The sequence below is a fragment of the Rhynchophorus ferrugineus genome, unplaced genomic scaffold (assembly GCF_030347505.1).
Source record: "Rhynchophorus ferrugineus isolate W39M unplaced genomic scaffold, kcgeb_rfMv2 rfM10, whole genome shotgun sequence".
In the NCBI taxonomy this organism is placed as follows: Eukaryota; Metazoa; Arthropoda; class Insecta; order Coleoptera; family Curculionidae; genus Rhynchophorus; species Rhynchophorus ferrugineus.
The window spans coordinates 27,784,076-27,809,144 of record NW_027472589.1 but is presented as its reverse complement, the minus strand read 5'-3'; the positions used below and the strand labels follow the sequence as shown (position 1 = coordinate 27,809,144).

Sequence of the window (25,069 nt, the reverse complement as noted above, 5' to 3'; positions counted from 1 at the left end):
GTGCTCAATTTCTATAGCATATATTCAGAAAACAAACTGTGAACACGCAGTAAATATTAGTTTGTTGAGAGGTAGATACTATCACCGAGAGTTGGCTATTGATTGATGATGATTTAGTAAAGTATAAATCATTATTTAATAATATAATTTGCAATTTACTATGCTTCAATTTTTAGAGCATATATTCAGTAGATAAACTGTAAACACGCAGTTTATCCTATATTAGTAACTGTGAACACGCAGTAAACCTATATTAGATTTACACAAAAACGAAGAAGATAGAAGTTCTGGAACTTGAAACTGTTCTACCTAACCTACATCCCAAATAACTTTAAACGTATAAAAACCAAGCTTTGCGAACTACCATAAAACATATATTTTTTAATATAAAAATAACAGTGAACACGAAATATTTGGTTAAGTTTCGTTACGGGTGTTGAAAATTTTGATAATACATAAAAGCGCGTGTTCCCTATTCTCAGTGGATATTAAATTATCTTTGCCGGATAACTTTTCGCTTATAATATTTATGCCTCATCCTCTGTCGTATATGTAAAAAAATAACCTTACGATTCGAAATTTTCTAGAATCAAATTTTTGCCGCGATTGCTTATCTGGCAGAGTGGGTCCTGAATTTTTTATGATAATAAAAGATGCATTACGTTTCGCAATTTTTGTCAATCGTAAATATATATAGGTCCGTCGTAAGGGCGCGCACAGTTTGTAGCAAATCTTTTATGTCCCATCATTTCTCGTTGGATTTTGTTTTTTCTAAATAGGGATTTCAGACTTTATGTTTGTCCTTATTTTACAACAATTATACTATATGACAATCAAATAAACAAAACACGTGATTTTACTTTAGTGTATTTTATATTTTTTGTATTTTGTTTTAGCTATTTATCTATTTATTTAACTATATTTTTCTCCTTAACATAAAAAGATCTCTTATCTTATCTGGAAGAAGAGAAGTATTGAATTGAACGATATTATTTTTATAACTATTTTCATTAGAGATTGTTTAACCAATAGAGAATAAAGCCAAACCAAACCAAATCCACTCATACCGGCTTGGTGGCGCAGTTGTAAAGGCAATGGGACGGTCCTCCTACTGTTGCGATAGCCGCGGGTTCGAATCCTGCTGGGGCATGGTCGTAAATTTATGTTTGTCGTTGTTTAAAATCTGTAAATATTCTAGGCAAGAGTGTAAAATCCGAAAGAAAATGATCCCAGTTACGCCAGTAACCAGGCTGGGTAAGACCGAATGTCCTCTGGGATTATTTCTAAAATTGATCACTCGCCAGTCGGTAGGCTTAATGCAGAGGACCGTAGTTCGGAGCCCACGTTAAACTTTAGGCCCAGTCCAGATACACCCATAGTTGGTAAAAGGAGACTTTAAAATACATATAAAAAAAATCCACTCATGTTACTGACATTCTGAGAAAAGAAACCTGTCCATCGGTAAAATTATAAAACGAAAACATCTCACAAGAGAAATATACAAAATTCTTGGTCCTTTATTTGGATCGTAGCTTAAATTGACACAAGCACATCTCGACCGAGCATTCCAATAACTCGACTGTAGGCTCCGTAGTATTAATTGGTTAGCAGGTCTCCATATAACGAATAAGAACAAAATTATGGAATGTAAATCCATTATTAAACCAATCCGGACAAGGCATTCAATTATGGGGCAACAGAAATATTGAAATATTTGAAAGGCTCCAGAGCAATATTTTAAGGAACGTGTTCAATATTCCTTATATTCAGAACAAAGTCCTGAGAGGTATTGTGGGTGCTCCCAAATACTATAGGACTGATTACCTACATCGAGACCGTCAGATACCCACAGTCAGTCAAGAAATCAAGAAAATTGCAAGGGAGCATGAGGAAATTCTCATAAGAATATTGAAATATTGCAGCTTTTGAATACCACCAGAACAGGGCGCAGACTCCAAAGAATCAAACCATCTGATCTTGTGTAGTGTTGTATAGTGAGGTGCATATATTAAAAAATTTAGCAGTGACATGTATAAACATTATTTCACCAGAGACTGAGATAGGGCCGATGGGTCCTCCTAGTTATATACCTAGATTTAAGTTAGCATAAAGACAAATTGTAGGTTAGACAGAAACGACTAATAACAATGTATTAATGAAATAATTTAAAAAAAAATATTCCTTAAAGCACGATCAAAGGTATATAGATGTCGATGGTCAAAGAATGGCAGGAAATAATTTAGTATATTATAAAATATCATAGGATACTTGCGCAACGCACAAAAAATTACGTAATGAACTCTGAACACGCACTAAATATTACTTGGTTGAGAGGTAGATACTCTCACAGAGCGTTGGCTATTTATTGATGATGATTGGACTGGCGCTGAGTGAAATAGAAAGGCAACAGTAGGTAAAGCTCAAGAGATGCGGCATCTCCAGTCTCAGCAAGATTCACATAGAAGAATGGGAGCTGCGCCCAGGGATTGAAGCTCTCTCATTAACAAAAAAACAATAAACACGCAGTTTAGAAGATGGATGGTGGCTTAATGAAAGAGATTTCAATATCGTAGATTAGAGAAGGAAAAAATCTATTCTCATTCTTTCATCAATTCTTCAGTGTTCAAATTTCTCCAGCATATTAGAGAAATATGATTGAATAAAAGATTGCTTGTAATTTTTTGATTTTAAAATAGAATTTATTAATAAAAATTGACACAATCTATTAATCAAAATATTTTCCATCAATTTTACAACTTTTTCCTATCTTTCTGACAATCAGACCGCAATAGTACATTCTAATATCTATTGCAATATGTGGCCGAGTTTTGTCATATAAGAGAATGGTTTTTATTACTTATTTTCTATTACTTCTGTTTTTTGAATAAAAGTGGATAAAAAGGAATTTCGCGTGTTGATTAAATATTGCTTTTTGAAAGGAAAAAATACAGTTGAAACAAAAACTTGGCTTAATGCCAGTTTCCGAACACTACCCCAGGAAAATCAACCATTAAGAATTGGTATGCTAAGTTTAAACGTGGTGAATGAGCACCGAAGACGGTGAACGTAGTGGACGACCAAAAGAGGTTTTTACCGACGAAAACATTTAAAAAATCCACAAGATGATTTTGTAAGACCGTAAATTAAAACTGAACGAAATAGCAAACACTCTAAAGATATCAGCTGAACGTACACATCATATAATTCACGAATATTTGTGTATGAGAAAGCGTTCTGCAAAGTGAGTGCCGCGCGAGCTAACTTTTGCCCGAAAACAACGACGAGTCAATAATTCGAAGCAGTGTTTGAAGATGATAAAGCGTAATTAGCCCAAGTTTTTATATCGATATGTGATAATGGATGAAACATGGCTCCATCATTTCACTCCGAAATCAAATCGACAGCCATCCGAGTGAACTTTACACGATGAACCCGCTCCAAAGCGTGGGAAAACGCTACAGTCACCTGGCAAGGCCATGGCGTCTGTATTTTGGGATGCGCATGGAATAATTTTCATTGACTACCTTGAATAAGGAAGGACCATCATCAGCGACTATTAAATAACGTTATTGGATCGTTTGAAGGACGAAATCGCCGAAAACGGTCGCATTTGAAGAAAAGGAAAGTGCTGCTTCACTAAGACAATGCACCGTGTCACAAGTCAGTGCAAAGGATAGCAAAAATCCATGAATTGGGCTTCGAATTGCTTCCTCATCCACCGTATTCTCCAGATCTGGTCCCCAGCGACTATTTCCTGTTTTCATGTCTCAAACGAATGCTCGCTAAGAAGAAATTTAAAAACAGGTGATCGTCGAAATTGGGGCCTATTTTGAAGCAAAAGACAAATCGTACTACAATAATTGTATCGAGAAGTTGAAGGGTGGCTATAATCAGAGTATCACCCTTGAAGGGGATTTATGTGGAATAAAAAAAACTAATTTTGCCAAAAAAATGTGTTTTACTATGGTACGACTTACTATGGTAATTGACCTGTTAAAGTTCGAAAGCTCCAAGTATAGCCACAAAAATATGAGGCTAAAATCCACCGAGTTTCTAAACTATACCGTTACGTTGTGGAAACGATGGATCTAACCAATATAGAACAATCTAAATATTCCGACGAAATGCTAAGGCAGATAATTCAGATGCTACAAGAATAAAACCTGCGACTTAATATATTTGGGAGCAGCATTAAATTTATCTTAATATTAATTCTCATTAAAGTTTATACTCAATAACGTTTGCGATTCATTGTCATTAAAAGCAAATTTAAAAAGGTTTATAAGTGTTCCATGCAATAGAACATGATATACGCCATTTGTTGTAAATGTCTTAAAATTAGTTCACGAGCAAGATCTAATATTTATGTCTATTTCAGAAAAACGATGGCGAACTTCAAAACGGTAATTACAAACCAAACGGTAGCAACGGTCAAAGAACTGACAGTGTTGGTGATTCCGTACAAGGTAATGCTGTAACACTACACCATTTAAAATATCATTGTAACTTATATTAAGAATATTTTACAGCTATGGCTACACCTGGTGGACCTCCAACACGAGCACGACCCTCTAGTAAGATGACCAAATACGTAGAGTGCTGGGGTGCGGACAAACCGTTCGCCAACATTGCGGAATCAACATTGGCCAAGAATATAGAATTAACGGTAACGTATTTAACTATTTTACAAATTCAAATATTGATACTATAAAAGATTCTTAACTATATGAATTTTCCTATATAACTGAATATTACAACCTTTCAAGGTATTATATTGGGTTATCTGAATATAAGGTTGTAATAATATTTGTTATTCGATTTATTATTTGAAATCCATTTCATAATTCAACATAATATTTCTAAGTTGTACTACACTTCTAATTTACGGATTCTTATCTTATCTGTGACGTACCTGAAGTTACATTATTGTGACTCAAAATAGATCTAGCTCACAAGGAAGAATTATTGTTACAAAATTTCATATTTCAAAAACCCGAGTTTCCTCATCATTTTTGAGCTGTACCTGCGTGTATTGTATTGCTGAAAAATTATTTTTACTTGTTTAAATTAGATCTTTTGTCGCGACTTTTGCAATCTTTTTCCATGTTTTACAGCTTGTACGTCCTTATGTATAGTCTATTCAAAGTTTTTTTACTAATGCTTAATGGATATTTGTGACGTAAATATTGCAATGTTGCTGCATCAACTCTGAGTTTTAGTTCAGTTTGGCTTTGACATTATAAAATAATTGAACAAAAATGTTATCAAATATAATTTATTTTAACATCATCTAAAAATTACAGTTAACTATACAACCACAATAATTTATAGGTAAGAGTTAAAATCTCTTATCGAAAAGAATAGATATATTCAGGGTCACAAATTGATCGTGGCTTTACTAGGTTATTTCGAGAAGGAACGAGATAATGGAGGCCCCCTTTTGCTGGTAAATTCTGTTAGAGAGGTAATTATTGATGATATTAAATAATATAAGTCCCTACAATTTTATTGAAAATGTTTTTTAGCGGGTTGCTGCCGGGCTAAATATTACTGTGAGTACTGTGAATAACATCGTTTACAAAATGAAGAATAATAATTCGAGACCAAATATACAAAATGTATAACAACAATAAACACACAAACTATTTCATCGATATAAACATAATTTAATAAAATTATTTTAGAGAAAATGGTCTGTCTGTATATATAAAATAATTAGGGACATGCATCTTTTTGAGGGATGTAAGACCTCCTTTTATACTCTCTTACAGGGCATACGGTTTAAATGGTGTAAAGATAACCCTCGGAGAGGTTTACTAGAACTTCCAGACATTACCTTAAAAAGAATTAAAGGCATAAAATAAGACCAAGGAAGATAAACTATTTAAATGTGTATATCTTGATTAAACTTGGATATTTCAAAATGGTTCATTTGTGGCACTCTTGGCAAGACGGTAACAAAAAAAAGTGTAAAGACAAAAAAAATTGATGGAAAAGTTAAAAGTTACAATAGCATTCGATTAGGTTTTTTTGATCGTAATATTGATTAATAATTAATTGCTGATATATTGCTGGTCGAGAAGGATATTCTATCAAAAACTGTTCCGATATGTGGAAGAAAGCATTGTCAACCATAACACCTTGGGTTTCGATGGACTCGATTCGACATACAGAATTGTGAACATGTTTCAGACAGATTAGAAATTAACAGTTTAGTGATTGAATTAGACAGTGAGTCGTAAAGTGAAAGTGACTGAAGGAAACTTTCATGATATGTGATAATGTTGTGAAATGCTAGAAATTCCCGAGACAGAGTGATGAGACTGGAAACAACTAAAGGTATGCACATAATTAATTGAATATAACTGTAGAAAATGGTATTGTAGGGCGTGAAAGGTTTTGTGTGCACAAATATGTTTGTAATTGTTCAAAATTAAACATGAGCATTAGGTTACAACGTATGCGGAGAGAATGAATACTAACTTTTTTGTAGATATGGTAAATGCATTAGACAGAATTCAGTGATTAATTTTAGGAAGAATGGTGTACACAGATAGTAGCAGAAGAAATAAAATATACACTGATACCAAGATGACTTCACTAGTAAACATATCATTGAAGGAAACAAGAACTAAACGAAAAAAGTAAAAATGCTCTCAAATGAAAGTAAAATACGTTTCTCAGATATACAATTGTTAATTAGGTGGATTAGGCCTTCAGGGGGATACTCCAGGGGCCTACCACTACATAAAAAACACGCCTAGAAACTCTACCTCATGGATGGTGTGGAAAAGAGTTAACAAGTTGTAAACAAAACAAATCTAACGTACAAACTGTTAAAGCTGTGTCTTAATAGTAGTTTTAAGTCCTTTGATAATATATGTATTAGATTTACTATAGTGTTAAAATAAATTATATTTCCTAATATTTTTGTTCAATCATTTTATTTAGATTAGAATTTTGTTGTATGTCAAAGCCAAACTGAACTAAAACTCAAAGTTAATTCGGCAACATTGCAATATTTCGACGTCACAAAGAGTCATGATGCATTACTAAAAAAACTTTGAATAGACTATATAGATCTGTCAATAGATTTTCTTTTGCATCCCAAACGGTTAACGCTAATACCTTCTTGCCTTTTACTCACTTTAAATACAAAACATAGTTTAAGCCCAAGTAAATAGCAGGAAATTCAAACTTTAATAATTTTGACCACAGAGTGAGGGACTACTCCACCATAACAATATCGGTCTACCACTTGTATTTGCTTATGGACTTACAAAAAGATTGTAAAGTAACATCTGGTATGAAAAAATCAGTTATTATACGAGGGACTAGAAATATATAACTATAGAAGTTAATAATAATAATAACAAGGTTTTAATTATCATTATTCTCTTAGAATGACACAATCTGCCTAATGGGCAATAAGTATTTAGTCAGATTTACAGATACAAAGACATGTAGTAGACGGAATCGCTTCAATAAGTGATCTGAAACAAACTGATAACCTATATTATCCTTAATTTAATTACTATTCCATGTTCTTCTAAAAACTAATTTATTCACTTCACTGCCATCGCGCACATTTATTTGTTTGATTTGGTGCACTCGGGTGCACTGGCACTCTTTCAGTGTACTTTACACTAACACCATAGAGTAATAGAGGGAAAACTCAATAGGGCTCTCTGGAAAAACATTTTGCTGTGAGGGCATTTGATTGGCTCATTAAGCCCTGATGTCACGTTTAATTGGGCAATAAAATTTTTTAAAAAATTAATTTATGATACAAATGTATTGAATAAAATTCACTTAATGAAAATCTATAAAAATAAATATATCAATAAGATATAAAATAATATATATATATATATATATATATATATATATATATATATATATATATATATATATATATATATATATATATATATATATATATATATATATATATATATATATATATATATATACCGCAGTGGACTCCGAAAAGAGGTTGTTACCGAAGATATCAACCTAAAGATATCAACTGAACCTGTACATAATATCATTCACGAATATTTAGTATGAGAAAGCTCTGTGCAAAGAGGGTGCTCCGCGAGTTCACTTTTGACCAAAATCAACGACGAGTTGATAATTCGGAGCAGTGTTTGGACATCTTGATCATCATCAAGCGTAATAAACCCGATTTTATGCATCGATATGTGACAATGGAAGAAACATGGCTCCATTATTTCACTCCGAAGTCCAATCGACAGCCATACGAGTGGGGTGCACACGATGAACCCGCTCCAGAGCGTGGGAAAACGGATGTCGGCTGGCAAGGTTATGGCGTCTATATTTTGGAATGCGCATGGAATAATTTTCATTCACTACCTTGAAAAAAGAAGGACCATCAACAGCGACTATTACATAGCATTATTGAACTGTTTGAAGGACAAAATCGCCGAAAAACGGTCGCATTTGAAGAAAAATAAAGTGCTTCTTCACCAAGACAATGCACCGTGTCACAAGTCAGTGAAAACGATGGGAAAAATTCATGAATTGGGCATCGAATTGCTTCCTCATCCACCGCATTCTCCATATCTAGCCCTCAGCGACTATTCCCTGTTCTCAGATCTCAATAGAATGCTCGCTGGGAAGAAATTTTTGTCGAATTAAGAGGTGATGGTACTGGAAAAATGGTATCGAAAAGTTGGAGGGTCACTATAATCAGTGTATCACCCTTGAAGGGAATTATGTTGCATAAAAAAACTAAACTGTAGAGAAATAATGAGTAATACTACAAATAATGTTTAGTTGGGCTGCGACCTTATATGGGAACCGAAAAGATTTCTAACTTGGGCAACGAAAGAGGGAGAACGCATGTTTGTTTGATTTTGTTTACAAATAATGGTTTCACATACGATCAAAATAGTCCTTTATAGATTGTATCTTAAATGAATCAAATCAACTTATGCAAAGGATTAAAAGAAATATACAATTTTAAAACTACTGGTTAAACTTAGTCAACTAAACATTCTATTGCATTACTATTCTACTGAATTTGATTTTAAAAAGTATAAAAAACCCTGGGTTTATCCGTCATGGTTTTCCCCTCATCCATTGTGCTGATACCGATCTTCTAATCTATTTTTAATTTATTTTCAGTTCCCCACGTACCTACAGGTAAAGTTGTATGCATAACGCAGCCTACTAAACCTACAAAGCTTTGTATTGAACCCGTTTTCAACCTTTCGCCCTATAATCTCGACTAATTCGACTTTACAGCATTCTTTCATTTCCGCTTAATCGCCGCGATAGCTAAAGTTTTCCCGCTTTATTTTTAACGAATTTCCATAAAACAAAAACGCCACCGCCGTAAGTTTTAAAGTTTCATGGCCTACTTTAAAACACTGAGCCGAGGTGCCTGCCGTTCTGTCTGTTTTTTGTTGTTGTTATTTTTTTTTATTCGTTTTTTCTAATCTCAGCTGCCGGGATGATACTAAACGAGACGGGGCGTTCCGTTGGCCTTTCTTGCCGTGACGTTAATGCCCCTTCGCCTTTGGGTAATAACCGAAATGTGCCGCTATTAATCCCGTTTGTTAACAACGAGAGTCAAGCGATAAGCTTTTTATTAAGAAAGTTTTTGTTGCAGACGCTGGGTATGATCGAGTCCAATTTATTGCCGGACAGATCGACGTGCTTGGAATGCAAGTAAGTAAATCCTTGAGGTCAAACAAATAATTTATTTTGGATAATTACCCTACAGTTATCAGAATTTTATATATTTATAAAGCCATTGGCGCTTGTCAATAATATAATAAATATAACCTGTTTTTCTTCAAGAGTCCTGCTAACCTACTCCGGATTTATTTTCTTTTTGTAGAATTTTGTTTTTCTTCATTTTAATCTTTGATTCACTGTTTCGCATTTATCGTCAACGTTCATTAGATCTTTGTTTTTTGTTTTATTCGCATATTCGCCACAGAATTATAATATTAACATTATCTTAGCCCTTGTTCTATTTAGTATGTCTGTATCTGTTTTTTGTGTGTTAATGAGATTTTTAACTTTCATTATTTTATTCTTTCTTTGTCCTCATATTCATTATTTACGTTTATTTTAATTTCACGTTTCGTCAGACATTTTAAATCAATTGTTTCTTTGGTCAATTATCACAATTTGTCCAACCATGATGGTCTGTTTATTTATTATAATTCAAAATATATAATATTATAATGCTAATATAAATAAATATAATACTTTATGGGATGTATTATAAATAATTTAAATAAATAAATATAATAATGGCTTGCATCATTATTAACGAAATATTTACCATTTATGGCAGAATAAAATATGTTCCAATATTTTCTTAAAATTTTTTAAAATTAGTTTTTATTAAAAAAAATTCATCCTAGCATTAGTTGTATGAAATCGTGTTTAACAACTCATTCCATTTATCAGAGAATAAGTATTACGACTAATATTCTAATGTGTAATGGATTATCACAATTTGTCCAACCATGATGGTCTGTTTATTTATTATATTTCAAAATATATAATATTATAATGCTAATATAGATAAATATAATACTTTATGGGATGTATTATAAATAATTTAAATAAATAAATATAATAATGGCTTGCATCATTATTAACGAAATATTTACCATTTATGGCAGAATAAAATATGTTCCAATATTTTCTTAATTTTTTTTAAAATTAGTTTTTATTAAAAAAAATTCATCCTAGTATTAATTGTGTGAAATAGTGTTGAACAACTCATTCCATTTATCAGAGAATAAGTATTACGACTAATATTCTACACATTAGAATGTACACATTATACACATGGATTATCACAATTTGTCCAACGATGATGGTCTGTTTATTTATTATAATTCAATATATATAATATTAGAATGCTAATATAAATAAATATAATACTTTATGAGTTGAATTATAAATAATTTAAATCAATAAATATAAAAATAGCTTGCATCATTGTTATAGAAATATTTACGTCTGCCATAAAATAATAAATCATGTTCCAATATTTTCTTAAAATTTTTTAAAATTAGTTTGTATTAAAAACAATTCATCCTAGCATTAGTTCTCGAAATTGTTACGATTTTCAAAGTTTGGTTGTATAATAAAATATATATTTGCTCATACTTCTATATGAACATATTTTCAACATATACAACAACCTATTAAAATATCAGTTTTATATTTTGTAAATATTATTTCGTTTCGTATTAACGTTGACCTATTTACTGTTTTCAGTTTTTATTTTCCTTTGTCCATATTTCAGATTTATTATTTTGTTTTTGTTTCCCCTTATTATATTTTTCTGACTTCAAAGAACATTAAATTTTTTCATTTTTAACTATATTTAATCATTTTTGTCATAATATCTTTTGATGTAAAAAACATTGTCATTTAAAAATCACGATGTCATTGCTCCGTTTTTTTCAATATAACATCTCGTTGAAGTCGTTTACTATGTTAGGATTATGCTATTAGTTTTATGTTATGTAAATTTTAAACAAATGCTTCTTTTCCAACTGCATGTCGAATTTAAAATATTTTTAATGAGCCAGATTTATTATATTTTTATATCACCATCAAAACAATTATATCGTATAATATCATACAATGTTTGATATATCGCGCTATTAGGTGTTGCGTACCATGCGGCCTCTTGTATAGATTTTGTTATATTTTTTGCTGCTATTTCTGTATTTCTTTCTGTTTTGAGAGGTAAATTTAGAGATATTAAACTGTCTAATTTCTCTCTAAATAATGGCCAGTTAGTTTTGGTGTTATGCAAAGTAGGTGGTTTTGTTTTGTTGAGAATATTTGAGTGTACTGTTATAATAACTGGTGAGTGATCAGATGATAGATCGAAGCATGATTCTGCTTTGCACCTTTTGGTGTCAATATTTTTTGTAACACAAAAGTCTATGGTATCGGGAATTTTATTTCTATCTGACGACCAATATGTTGGCTCACCAGTAGAGATATGCTGTAAGTTATGTGCCTTCATTGTTTTGACCAATTCTCTGTCTTTTGCTGTTTTTAATGTATAACCACACATTACATGTTTTGCATTGTAGTCTCCTCCGGCAATGAATCCCCAGCGTGTTAAAGAAACCGTGGTATTGTTCTGCCTTGTTGTTGTGTTTAGGTGGACAATAAATAGCACTCATTGTTAGTAATCCGTGCACTTCTTCAATGGTTACACTGATGGCTTTTAAATATTCCTCGCTTAATTGTCCTCCCTCATAGTGTCTTATGTTTTCACGAATAATTTTAGATGTTCCTCCATGTGCTTTATCATCTGGATGTTTTGTGTAATACAGTCTGTACTTCGGAATCCGTAAATAATTTCCGTAAATGTGTTTTGGATACCATCATGATATCAATATTCCTTAACATTCCAGACGGCTATTTTGTATTTTCTGTAATGACTATCAGTCATTAGGCTAGCTTGGTAACGACAACGGTGAGTAAATTCATCATTGTACTCATTTGCTCCATAAGTTTACCCATCATTTTCTCTACTTTACTAATAGTACTTACAGGTTCAGTTGTGATTGGCGTTGTCTGCGTGTTAGGATGGGTCTGACTGTCGGTTACTGCGTTTGCGTATAATATATGAGGATGTTGTATTGATGTTTTAGGCGAGTTAAATGGTATGGGTATTTTAGTATTTTTTGGTATTTTGGTGGCTGTAGGTTTCTTTTTTCTCTCAGTGATGGATAAAATTTTTGTTGCATCACTTTATGGACTAGGCATCCCCTATAATTTACAGGATGATCACCGTTACAGTTGACGCATTTTACTTGATTGTCACGAGTTTTGCGTATGCAATCATTAATCTCATGCTCTCCTGCATATTACACACATCTATACAACTTACCACAATAGGTTTTGGTATGCCCATATGCTTGACATCTGGAGCAATGTGGGATGATTCTTCTTGTATATAATGGCTGACTTTTAATAACATTGTGGTCCAAATACTTAATCTCGTAAACATGTTTGTTATTTTCTTTTGGCCTCAAATCAATATAAAACATTGGCAGTGGCTTCTCTGTTGCATGATGTTTAATATTATGAATATTTACAACTTCGTAGCTTTATTCAACTAGGGCTGCTTTAGTTGTATTTGAATATGTAGCGTCATGTAGTCCTTTTATGACGAATTTAAAATTTTTTCGAACTTTGCTCGAAAAGTATGGTATTGCGTGTTTCTATTGTCCAATTCTCTTATTAAAACTTTGAGATGTTCAGGGTCAAACACTTGAATCTTCATCGTTTCAAATTCGATTGTTTTTATTGTGTAATTGTTACAAATTGTTTTATCAAGTCATGTAGATATTTAACGACATCTACCTTATATATTGTTATTGACGGTGGTCTGGGAATTGTTTTTGGTTGGTTTTCTTTGTTGTTCTGGTTTTCTTCTGTCTCTTCTGTCAGGGCACTGCAATTGTTGTATATTTAGATGGGTTTTTGAAGCCAATAATCACTGATTTTCGTCTGTTTTTTGACGAATCGTTCTTCGAGACTTCTCAAGCGTTTTTTGTTTGTAACCATGTGCCATTCCTGCATTTGAGGAGTTTCAGTTATTGGCAGTTATTTCGAATAGCGGGCGATTCAAGTGATAAATCGACAGAAATGTGTTGTAGATTAGCTATTATGTATTGAAATTAACTGTACAGATCACTTAATAGTTATTAAATGCTTAATTTAATTTTTTATACGCGCGTCATATTTTACTGGCTCGATTTACCGTTCCGAAAATAAGAATGAAAATCCCTAGAAGATAAAGCCTTGCTTATAAAACACAAATTTTAAATTTCACGTTCAATAGTTCACTTTTTATTTAAATCACGTTCTCACCCTGCAATGGTTGAGATGTTTTCACTTTTTATGACCGGCACTTTTATGTAACTCAGATTTTTTTACAACACAGCGTTCTGAAAGGTACGTCTGCACTCCGCGATGGTTTGAACAGTAAGTTCGAACATTTAAGAGTCGTAACATTTATTTGCTCATTCGCCATTGTATTTTAATTTTATTTGTGCTCTATCCTATATAATCAACAAGACACAGTTTCAATGGAATATTATAAACTCAATTTGTACACACTCAATTTTGATAAGATAAACAAAGTTTCTTCAAAAAAACGTCAACTTGATTTTATCCGATTCGAAATCTGGATAAGTTTCAGTCAAATCCAACTTCTTCCGTCCGGGCGAAGAAGTTTCCCTAACAATTACAGCGACACATAACTCTTATCCCCCGGGATAAAATAACCGGCTTTCACAACTTTCCCAGGCCGTTCGTAGCTACCGGCGACCGAAACTGCTTTAAACGCGTCTAAAGTTGTGAAACGTCCGCAGGAAATGGTGGCACAGCGAGGACCTGAACCCGGCGGTGTTGTGGTTTCGCAACCGGAAGCAGGAGAGCGAGTATCGCAATCAACCGGATACGGAGTTCCGCAGCTACGTGGCCTGCGCTTGTTTGATTTTCTTCGCCATTTGCGTGATGCAAATCAGCATAATTCCCACGTAAGTAGGAAATCTTTTTTCAGTAGATTAGCGTTAAAACATTCAGGACACTAGAGATTTCTTTTTACAAACAAAAATAGTAGAAGGTAGGGTAATTCAGTTTCGGCTTATACAGAAAATAAAATTATAACAATATTTAAGCAGTTAATTATAAATTTTTATTTAGATTTTTTTCCAAATATCCTTTTATTATCGACAAAAATTGTCTAATTAAAAATGAGTAATATAGTATATCCAAAGTAGTAGTGAATTTACATCTTAATTTATGACGTCAAAACCTCGCAGTGTTGTCGCTTTGACAACAATTTTGACATTTTATTTTTTTAATTTCAGCTTTGATACATAACCGCATTCTAATATAAATAAAATAATGAAACAAAAGTGTTATGAAATATAATTTATTAACATTATAGTACATCTAATAGTTAGTTAGTTAGTTAGTTACATCTATTAGTTATTTTATTATATTTAACACTTTTCTAAACCACCTAATAATATTTATACATTTAAATAATCTAAATAGTAAATAAAATAATTTTATTTTTATTAGACAATACATTTACCTTTTTATGTTTATTTCTTCTTCTTTCCTTCATTACTATATTCTCTTGTCAAATCGTTCTGATCTCACTATATTTCTCCTTCTATCTTCCATTATACAGAAAAATATTTACTTTTCTATAAAATTATATTTAATCACTGCATTCTTTCTAATGCATTTTCCGTATTTTCAAACCAATTAGTTAGTGAATAATTTTCCCAAAAAGTTTCATTCCCTCACTATCACTTTCTGAGCTAATATTCAAGTCATTAACTACACTCTTAATTTACAATTTAATAACTAGTTCACAATTCAATCATTGGTCAACTTCAAGTCGACCAAAGTGTATTATTGTAGGCAATCGTTCTTTCCACATATCCAAACAGTTCTCGCTTGTACGTCTTTCTGGACCTACATGAATACTGCAGAAATTATTTACCATATCCCATAATTATTTGATTTGACTGAATATGCAGTGATAGGGAGTATAACGTTAAACTCTATGACCATATTGTTGAACCATCTGATCTAATTTTTTTAAGTTTATTTCTAAAAAACTAATTTAATTTATGTTATGCAAGCCATTCCTTAATTACAGCCTTTGCCGATGAACTTATTTGTATCTTTTCGATCTTTACATGTTCGGATTCTTTAGACAGCATTATGCCTTTTTTAATTAATATAAAATGGAGAAAAAATATTCATACAAATTTAAAACCTGCAATAGACAATACATTATACTTTTTGATGACCTGAAGTCACTGCTATTTTGGATAGACCATAATTAATTACACTGCTCAGCAAATGTAAGTGTTTTAATGGAAAATTTGTTTGACCAAATATTTATTTATTGATGGCCAAAATTATTTAAACGAAAACAACTAGTTAAACTCTTATTTCTAACAGTCCATCTAGTTCTTGAAGGATATCTTTTCGGAAGCGAAACGCGCCGTATAACAATTATATCTAATAATTACAACTTTTTAAAATTATTAATTAATGTCTTTGTGAGTTATATTATATTATATCTGATGAAAGTATTGCAGTTTGTTCAAGTTGATTGATTCGGTTTTAAAGAAGTGGGTATCATGAATTCACAAATTATGATAATGCAACCTTTTCGGTATCTTACGATTATTTTAAAGATTATTTGGACCAGTATTATTTTATTATAAAAATAGGGAAAACATTTGGATATATAATTTGAAAAACATCTAGAGTAATGTTATGAAACAACAGAACTAACCTATAAAAATGCAATATGTTAATTCAACATTAACACAGGGGCAGAAAAGTTCCTTTCTGAAATTTATCATATAGTCTATAGCTAATATTTATTTTAAATTCATTTTGATCCACCTAATTTTTTTATTAATCGAAGAGAACTTCAAAAAGCATTTTGGTGGGGCATTTTTATTTTACAGTTGCTGCAGAAATGTTTTCTCATATGTTAGTGATCATTTCAGGAGTATCGTCCTCTATGGGACCATATCGCCAACGATGGTAGTACTCCTAATATTCGTCTACCTCTGTTGGCTGGACGGATGCTGTGGACCTCGACCTCCCTCAAACACCCCACAGGACGAATCAATTTCCTGCAATCCGCCAAGTCAGATCGTAGCCGCTAGCCGTTGCCTAAGACTCTCGATCTTCCTGATCAGCGTTACTTTAATATCCATATGTTCGGTGATAACATTGGTAAGTACATTGTACTTTCTGTTCACCATTTTCAATATTCACCATCATTACCTATCAATTGAGCACATTTTGTTATAGACTAACATTAGGTACTTACATATATTTTGATCATATTCTCACTTTAAAGGGGCATTTATTGAGAAATATTGTTACAATATATAATAGGTCAATTTAAAAGTTGACAGACAATTTAAAAGCCTGACACATAGATGGCGCAACTAGAATTAAATCCATATATTTTTTAGTTAGCCCTAAACTTCAAAAGATGCGTGTATAAATTTGACATCATTAGTTTGTGAATTATGGTATTTTGAGTGAAGCAAATTTTGTTATTGTGAAAAAAATGGATAAAAAGGAATTTCGTGTGTTGATAAAACATTGCTTTTTGAAGGGAAAAAGTACAGTTGAAGCAAAAACTTGGCTTAATGCCGAGTTTCGGATCACTTCCCCAGAAAAATCAAGCATCAAGGATTAGTATGCTAAGTGTAGACATAGCAAAATGAACATCGAAGACGGTGAACGCAGTGGACGCCCAAAAACAACCTACCGACGAAATCATTAAAAAAATCCACAAAATGATTTTGAATGGCCGTAAATTGAAATTGAATGAAATAGCAGACATTCACATAGAGATATCAACTGAACGTGTATATATGAATGATATGTCATTCACGAATATTTGGGTATGAGAAAGCTCCGTGCAAAATGGGTGCCGCGCGAGCTCACTTTTGACCAAAAACAACGACGAGTTGATGATTCGGAGCAGTGTTTGAAGATGATCAAGAGTAATAAACCCGAGTTTTTGCATTGATATGTGACAATGGATGAAACATGGCTCCATCATTTCACTCTGAAGTCCAATCGACAGTCATCCGAATGGACTGCAAACGATAAACCCGCTCCAAAGCGTAGGAAAACGAAACAGACGGCTCTAAAGGTTATGGCGTCTGAATTTTGGGATGCGCATGAAATAATTTTCATTGGCTACCTTGAAAAAGGAAGGACCATCAACAGCGACTATTACATGGTGTAATTGGACCGTTTGAAGGACCAAATCTCCGAAGGTCTGGCCCCCAGCGACTATTTCCTGTTCTCAGATCTCAAAATAATGCTCGCTGGGAAGAAATTTTCGTTGAATGAAGAGGTTAATTGAAGCAAAAGACAAATCGCACTACAAAAATGGTATCGAAAAGTTGGAGAGTATAATCAGTGTATCACTCTTAAAGGGAATTATCTTGAATAAAAAAAAATCTAAATAACATGTGGTCATTTAGCTATCTATTAAATTAGTTATATTCACATTCACATCTCCGCATCTACCATTATTGGCTCCTTCGCCATTTCCCTATAATTTTATTACCTAACACTTCTAATTACATGTTTTGATTGAAAAAAAATTAAAAAATTATAATATGGTACATTAATAATCATTGCCTTATTATAAACGACCGAAACACTTCGGCGAACAAAAGGATTTCAACTATTATTAGGACAACATAAATAAACCAACTCCTCATGTCCTGAAAGCGATCCTTCCGGGTCATAATTAAGCGGAAGAGACCTTAAACACACTTGATTAGAGCCGTCGCGCCCATCACCCCCTTCAGTCCCTCGTAGGCCTCTCGTTTGATAATTAGAAGGAACAATGCTTCGAAGGACGAGACGCTACAAGAACGTCTTACGCGTCCCAAACGCCAAAATTTAAACCCTTCGAAATTCGGCCAGATTGCCGGGCCGGAAAACAATACGGAACTAGACTAGAGTAATAGTGTGTTTTTCTCTCGCAGATAGACTTCAATCCTCAAGAGATACCCGACAGTTTGGAGGATTCTGTCAACGTCTTTGTTTTTCCCACCGCGTTCTCGAACCTGACGGAGAACTCCACCGGTTTCGTTGAGACGGAGACGATTAAGGAGAGGTCGGGAGATTCTCCCGAATTTATGGAGTATGTACCGGTAAGTAAAAGTTGCCGTAACACACTAATGTACGGCCTACATATTATAAGAGGTTATAACTCTAACCTATAAACTATTATGGCTGTATAATTAACTGTAGTTTTTAGATGTACTATAATGTTAAAATAAATTATATTTGATAACATTTTTGTTCAATTATTTTATTTAGATTAGAATTTTGTTATATATCAATGCCAAACTGACCAACGGCAACATTACTACGTTTTGAGTCACAAATTTAAAGACTTATGTGCAAAATAACTTTGAACAGACTATATATAGACTATAGACTATAAAACAGCGCACGTCATCAAAATGTATGACGTCAGCACGTCGCAATGTTGCCGCAGTAACTTACCGGTTTGTAACCTCCAATTACATCATGTGACAATTTTTTTTGTTACATAAGATTAAAAAAAGAGTTTTTGTTGTTGACGGCAAAAACTTAAAGGGATTTTTTGTAACAAGTACCATGTTAAAATGATGATAAAATAAAGTACTATAAATAAATACAGTATAAAAATTTTAATTATATTATTGGTTTATTTTATTAATTTTATAAAAAAATAGTAATATATTTTAACTATTTATAATTATATAGTATATTAACAATAGACAAAAAGCTCGAGTTTAAATGATCAATAAAAAAATGAACCTTATATTTTCAAAGAATATGACGAAAACGTTTCCACTTGCGAACAATAGAATCCTCTTTTATTACAAATCAGCAGTAATCTGCAAAATTTTAGCATTTCATCTTCCTTGATTACGCTCTCCTATCTGTTTTATATCCTGGTGAAATCTTTCACCTTGTTCGTCACTCGCCATTCCAAGATTGAGGAAAAAAATCGAAAAGAGAATTCAAGAAATGTATTTTTAAGGACATTCTCTACCCCATCATTTTATATTTTTGTAACAAGTCATTCACTAAAAACTTGGCATTTTCAGTTTCTTACACTTTCAGACAGTTTTCAAATACAGGTTTTTTGTATACGTACATATATGTTTGTATGTATTATACCATTTTTGTCCTTGACAAAATGTTTTATATGTAAGGGTGGAAGAACAATTATTCATATTTAAGGTTTGATCTAGCATAGAAATAGAGATCCGTTCTTTTTAGTCAATCTTTAATTTCATAGTGGTATATTATTACATATATTATATTTTAATATTATATATATATATATATATATATATATATATATATATATATATATATTTTATATATTTTATATATACATATATACATGCGTTATATATAAATCTGTTTTCCAACAAATACTAATATTTTTTATTTAAATGAAAAATTGTTTAACTTTGTTTCAGACTTATTTGTATAGTTCGGCTCTAGTCTTAGCCGCCATATCCGTATTCCTGCGAATGGGTTTCTTGCTGAAATTTTGCCTGATGGTCGTATCAGTCGTGGCGCATATTGTCATTTACAGCTACCTGGATTTCTTCCAAATATACCACAATACCGATGTCCACGATGACGAGTAAGTGATAATCTATATAATAATTTGCATTGCATTTATTTGCAGTTAGGCATTTCTTTATATATATATATATATATATATATATATATATATATATATATATATAAGACTAGCGACCCGCCCCGGCTTCGCACTGGTGCAATGCTGATACTAAATTAAATACACTACAGAAAAAATATGAACGTTGTATATAAAAACATAGCGGCCCGCTCCGACTTTGCACGGGCATAAAATATATATGCCTATGTCACTCAATGAAAACATGATTAAAATCGATCCAGTATTTTTGGTTCATTCATTACTGCCCTTGGCCTGCACGCATTAAATTTGGAGTAAAACAATTCCTCTTCCCCTATACTTACTATGAAGATTTCCTGCTATCTTTGGAATATCTAAATTCATACAATTTTTATTACATTACACATTTTTAAACGCAAATTTTAAATTTGTAATATCTCCGAAAATATTTGTTTAATTTACATGCTGTAAGGAACCATATTGATCTATATTAATTGCACACTGTATTTAAGATACTTAATTCGATATGGATTAATGGGGTATTGCTTAAAATAGCTTCGTAAATAAGCCATTTTCTCACGTAAAAAGTAAACAATAAAAATGGTTAATGTGGGTTATCCCTAAAAGATAAACATATACCATCGCGGACTTTTTTGTAGACCTTTTTATGGTGTACAATACTGTAGTACATTAATTTGATCTAACTCGTAGAGTTAGGCAGCGTTTTTGCTAATTGCTAAATAAGCCTAAAAAAATAGGTTAATTTACGACATCACGTTAGAAACCTCTAAAATTAGCAATGTTGCCTTAGTATATTATGCATGTATTATACATATAAACCTTCCTCTTGAATCACTCTATCTATTGAAAAAAACCGCATCAAAATCCGTTGCGTAGTTTTAAAGATTTAAGCGCACATAGGGATATAGGGACAGAAAAGGCGACAGACTAGGTATTTCAAAAGAGTGTCAGTCCCCCACTGTACTTGTCAATCGGCTAAGTCTGCTCGACGATAATGAAGTGCATAGACTATGAAATGAAAATTCAAGAAATAGATCAGATAAACGTTATTTAGTAGAAAGAATATCAATTACAAAAACAAGCTGAAAAATAAATGTTGATAAAAAATGCAAACTGCCATATTGAAAAAAAAAATAACAACAGCTTCTTTTCTAATATAACCTGCAGTCATCTATATTTTATAGAATACTAAAAATAGTAATGCAAGAATATTGAAAGCGATTAAAACGTTTTATTATTATAATGTTATTATAATTTATATCAAATCACGGCACTGTTTGATTAAACTAGAACTTATAATACATTATGCATAATACATGCTATTCATAATACACATAATGTTTTCATACGTTCCATATATGTTTGTCGTCCAGCAGTTGTATTGCTTCCACGTTACTACGATTTAGCAATCTTATTTCATGTTTTATGGCGAAATCTTGGATCTAGCGATAAGTATTGGTAATAGATCGTAGAACTTTGTTTTGTGTGCGTTCTATTATTAGTTAATTTGGAAATTTTAGTGCAGCCCCATATTTGCACCCAACTGCTATTTTGATTGAACTAAACGTGCCTTTCGACATCCACATGTTTTCTATTTATCTTTGTACTTTTCCTATTATGTCTCTAATTACGTATATAAACTATATTAATCCAGGTTCCCCGCGCTGCCGTTCGAACTAAAAACCGGCCTGGTCTTAGCTATGGTGGTAGTATTCTTTCACATCCTGGACAGACAAATAGAATTTACCTCCAGGACCGATTACCTGTGGAAAGCCAAACTGAAAGTCGAACAAGAAGAAGTAGAAACGATGCGGGGTATCAACAAGGTGACTATTTTCACGATCTCAAATAGGAGATGTCAGTGTTTTTGTGCGAAAATTGTTTCAGATTTTATTGGAGAACATCTTACCAGCTCACGTGGCGGAACATTTCCTCAACACCCGGGTGACTACAGAGCTGTACCACGAAAGGTACTCATGCGTAGCAGTCATGTTCGCTTCGATTCCGAACTACAAAGAGTTCTACGATGAAAGCGATGTGAACAAGCAGGGGTTGGAGTGTTTACGACTGCTCAATGAGATTATCTGCGAATTTGACAAGGTAAGATAATTTTTACGGTTTCATTAACGGGATTGCAATCAAGTGACTCGCTGTTGAAGAAAGAAATTACGACACTTTGAACCACAATTAAAGTATTTAGACTTTATATTGTATCGGTACCTTACCTTCAAGAAAGATGGTATTACATGAGTTCATCGACCAAAAATTTGGCCGCGGATTATGGTTTGCGTAAGGGCTTATATTTATTTGTTGGCGTTGTTAAGAACACTTTAAGATGTTCGTAAATTTTTATTGTCATATTTTTACAAGATAATACAATACAATTTTATCAAAAGTAACTTTTCCAAATCAAGGGGGCTGAGAGCTCAATTCCGCGCCCCTCAATGCCTCCCCTGAAAAAATATTTATAAATATATTTTATATACACTAAACGATTTTAAAGGTTTATTGAAAATAATTAAAACGTTCTTTAGACTTTTTAAAAAATATCGATATATCGGTCAAAAAATATCGGCCAAAAATATCGATATTATTGATATTTTTTCGATATATCCACTGACATTCTTCTGACATAGAGCAGGATACCTTGGGAAAAAATATAACCAAAATTATAAAGAATAATACTGTAACAGAAAATATTTACACATTTTTGTAAATATTAATGAATATATCAAAACTCACCAAAAATTTCCAAAAACCCAGTATTTTCTCAAACGAATAAACGGAAATTTGTTTACTTTAACATTCTGTGTGAAAATTAATTCCATCAAATGTGTTATTAGTTTAAGTTTGCAACATTGCCAATTGTTAGAAATTATTCGTATATTTGAAGAATAAAATTAACCTAATATTTCCATTGCAATTCAAGTTAAAATTAAGAAAAAAGAGAAAATAGCACAATATGTAGGATAACAAATATATAATCTATTCAAAGTTTTTTTGTACAGACGTCATCAAGATATTTTTAAAAATATATTTTAAAGTCTCCTCTTACCAACTATGGGTTTATCTGGACTGGACCTAAAGTTTAACTAGAGCTCCGAACCACGGTCCTCGGCATTAAGCCTACCGACTGACGAGTGACCAACTTAGAAATCATCCCAGAGGACATCCGGTCTTACCCAGCCTGGTTACTGGCGTGACTGGGATCATTTTCCTTGTCGGATTTTACACACTTGCCTAGGACAATCACAAACATTAATTTAAGACCATGCCCCAACAGTATTCGAACCCGCGGCTATCGCAACAGTAGGAGGACTGCCCTATCGCCTTTACCACTACGCCACCAAGCTGGCATCAAGACATTTAATTTAATGTATTACCTGCCGCAATTTGTAAATTCATTCAATTTAGAATCAGACAATATTTTCCTTCTTATTTTATTCTAGTTAGAAAGAGACACAATGTTGTCTGATTAGTTTGCACACGTAAAGGAATGAACCTGTAAATAGTGATAAGAGGTTATAAGTTATAAGTCTAACCTATAAACTATTGTGACTGTATAATTAACTGTAGTTTTTAGATGTACTATAATGTTAAAATAAATTATATTTGATAACATTTTTGTTCAATTATTTTATTTAGATTGTAATTTTTTATATGTTAAAGCCCAACTGAACTAAAACTCAGAGTTGATGCGGCAACATTGCGATGTTTTGACGTCACAAATTTAGATGACGTATGTACAAAATAACGTTTAATAGGTTATATTAATAATATAGATTATAATTAATACAAATAGATTATATTTGTTACCTTACATGTTGTTGTTTACTTACAAGTTAAATGTTTATAAAGGGTTCAATAACTTGGACATAATATATAAGCTTAAAATAATAGATAGTAAACTTAAATATATTTGAAGTTGTGTTTCGAGTAAGATTTTACGTTCATTTGTGAATTCCATAGTATATAATATACTCTTCAAGTATTCGAATAATTTACACAAGTCCTATAACTTTGGTTTTGTATTGTACTGTTTATGCATTCTTAAATGACTACATATTGTTTTATTTCCTTTTTTTCTTTCCAAATCATTTTAAATGAAGAATGTTTATCAAAGATTCACATATTATTATTTTATATTATAGGGGACAAAAATATATAGAAACATTTTAACTTGGTTCTCAACAGAAATATTATGTTAACTGGTGAATTCAAGATAATAAGTCCCCGGCCTGACACATAGATGGGGCTACCAGCATTAAATCTATATGTTATTTAGTTAGCCCTAACACTCAAAAGATGCGTGTATAAATTTGAGAGCTGTCAGATAATTAGTTTGTGAATTATAGCATTTTGAGTGAAGCAACTTTTGTTAGTGTGAAAAAATGGATAAAAAGGAATTTCGCGTGTTGATAAAATATTGCTTTTTGAAAGGAAAAAATACAGTTTAAGCAAAAACTCGGCTTGAACACTGTCCCAGGAAAATCAACCATCAAGGATTGGTATACTAAATTTAGACGTGGTGAAATGAGCACCGAAGACGATGAACGCAGTGGACGCCCAAAAGAGATTGTTACCGACGAAAAAATTTTAAAAAATCCACAAAATGATTTTGAATGACCGTAAATTGCAATTGAATGAAATAACAGACATTCTAAAGATATCATCTGAACGTGTACATCATATCGTTCACGAATATTTGGGTATGAGAAAGCTCTGTACAAAGTGGGTGCCGCGCGAGCTCACTTTTTAAAAACAATGACG

The 25,069-nt window shown here is 32.3% G+C and overlaps 1 protein-coding gene across 5 annotated transcripts in view; it reads left to right on the top strand.

The window, feature by feature from the left end:
- Window positions 1-25,069, top strand: part of Adcy2 (adenylate cyclase type 2 Ac76E) — a 268,794-nt gene that overhangs the window by 229,965 nt on the left and 13,760 nt on the right. For 4 of the 5 annotated variants that reach the window (XM_076416314.1, XM_076416308.1, XM_076416309.1 and 1 more), the window contains 10 exons: window positions 4,379-4,466; window positions 4,530-4,666; window positions 9,151-9,168; window positions 9,638-9,696; window positions 14,400-14,567; window positions 16,575-16,806; window positions 18,594-18,761; window positions 20,091-20,260; window positions 21,954-22,125; window positions 22,187-22,399. In XM_076416314.1, coding sequence (XP_076272429.1) covers window positions 4,379-4,466; window positions 4,530-4,666; window positions 9,151-9,168; window positions 9,638-9,696; window positions 14,400-14,567; window positions 16,575-16,806; window positions 18,594-18,761; window positions 20,091-20,260; window positions 21,954-22,125; window positions 22,187-22,399 — 1,425 coding nt within the window. The remainder of the gene's footprint in view (window positions 1-4,378; window positions 4,467-4,529; window positions 4,667-9,150; window positions 9,169-9,637; window positions 9,697-14,399; window positions 14,568-16,574; window positions 16,807-18,593; window positions 18,762-20,090; window positions 20,261-21,953; window positions 22,126-22,186; window positions 22,400-25,069) is intronic. The other variant, XM_076416312.1, reaches the window with a different exon arrangement.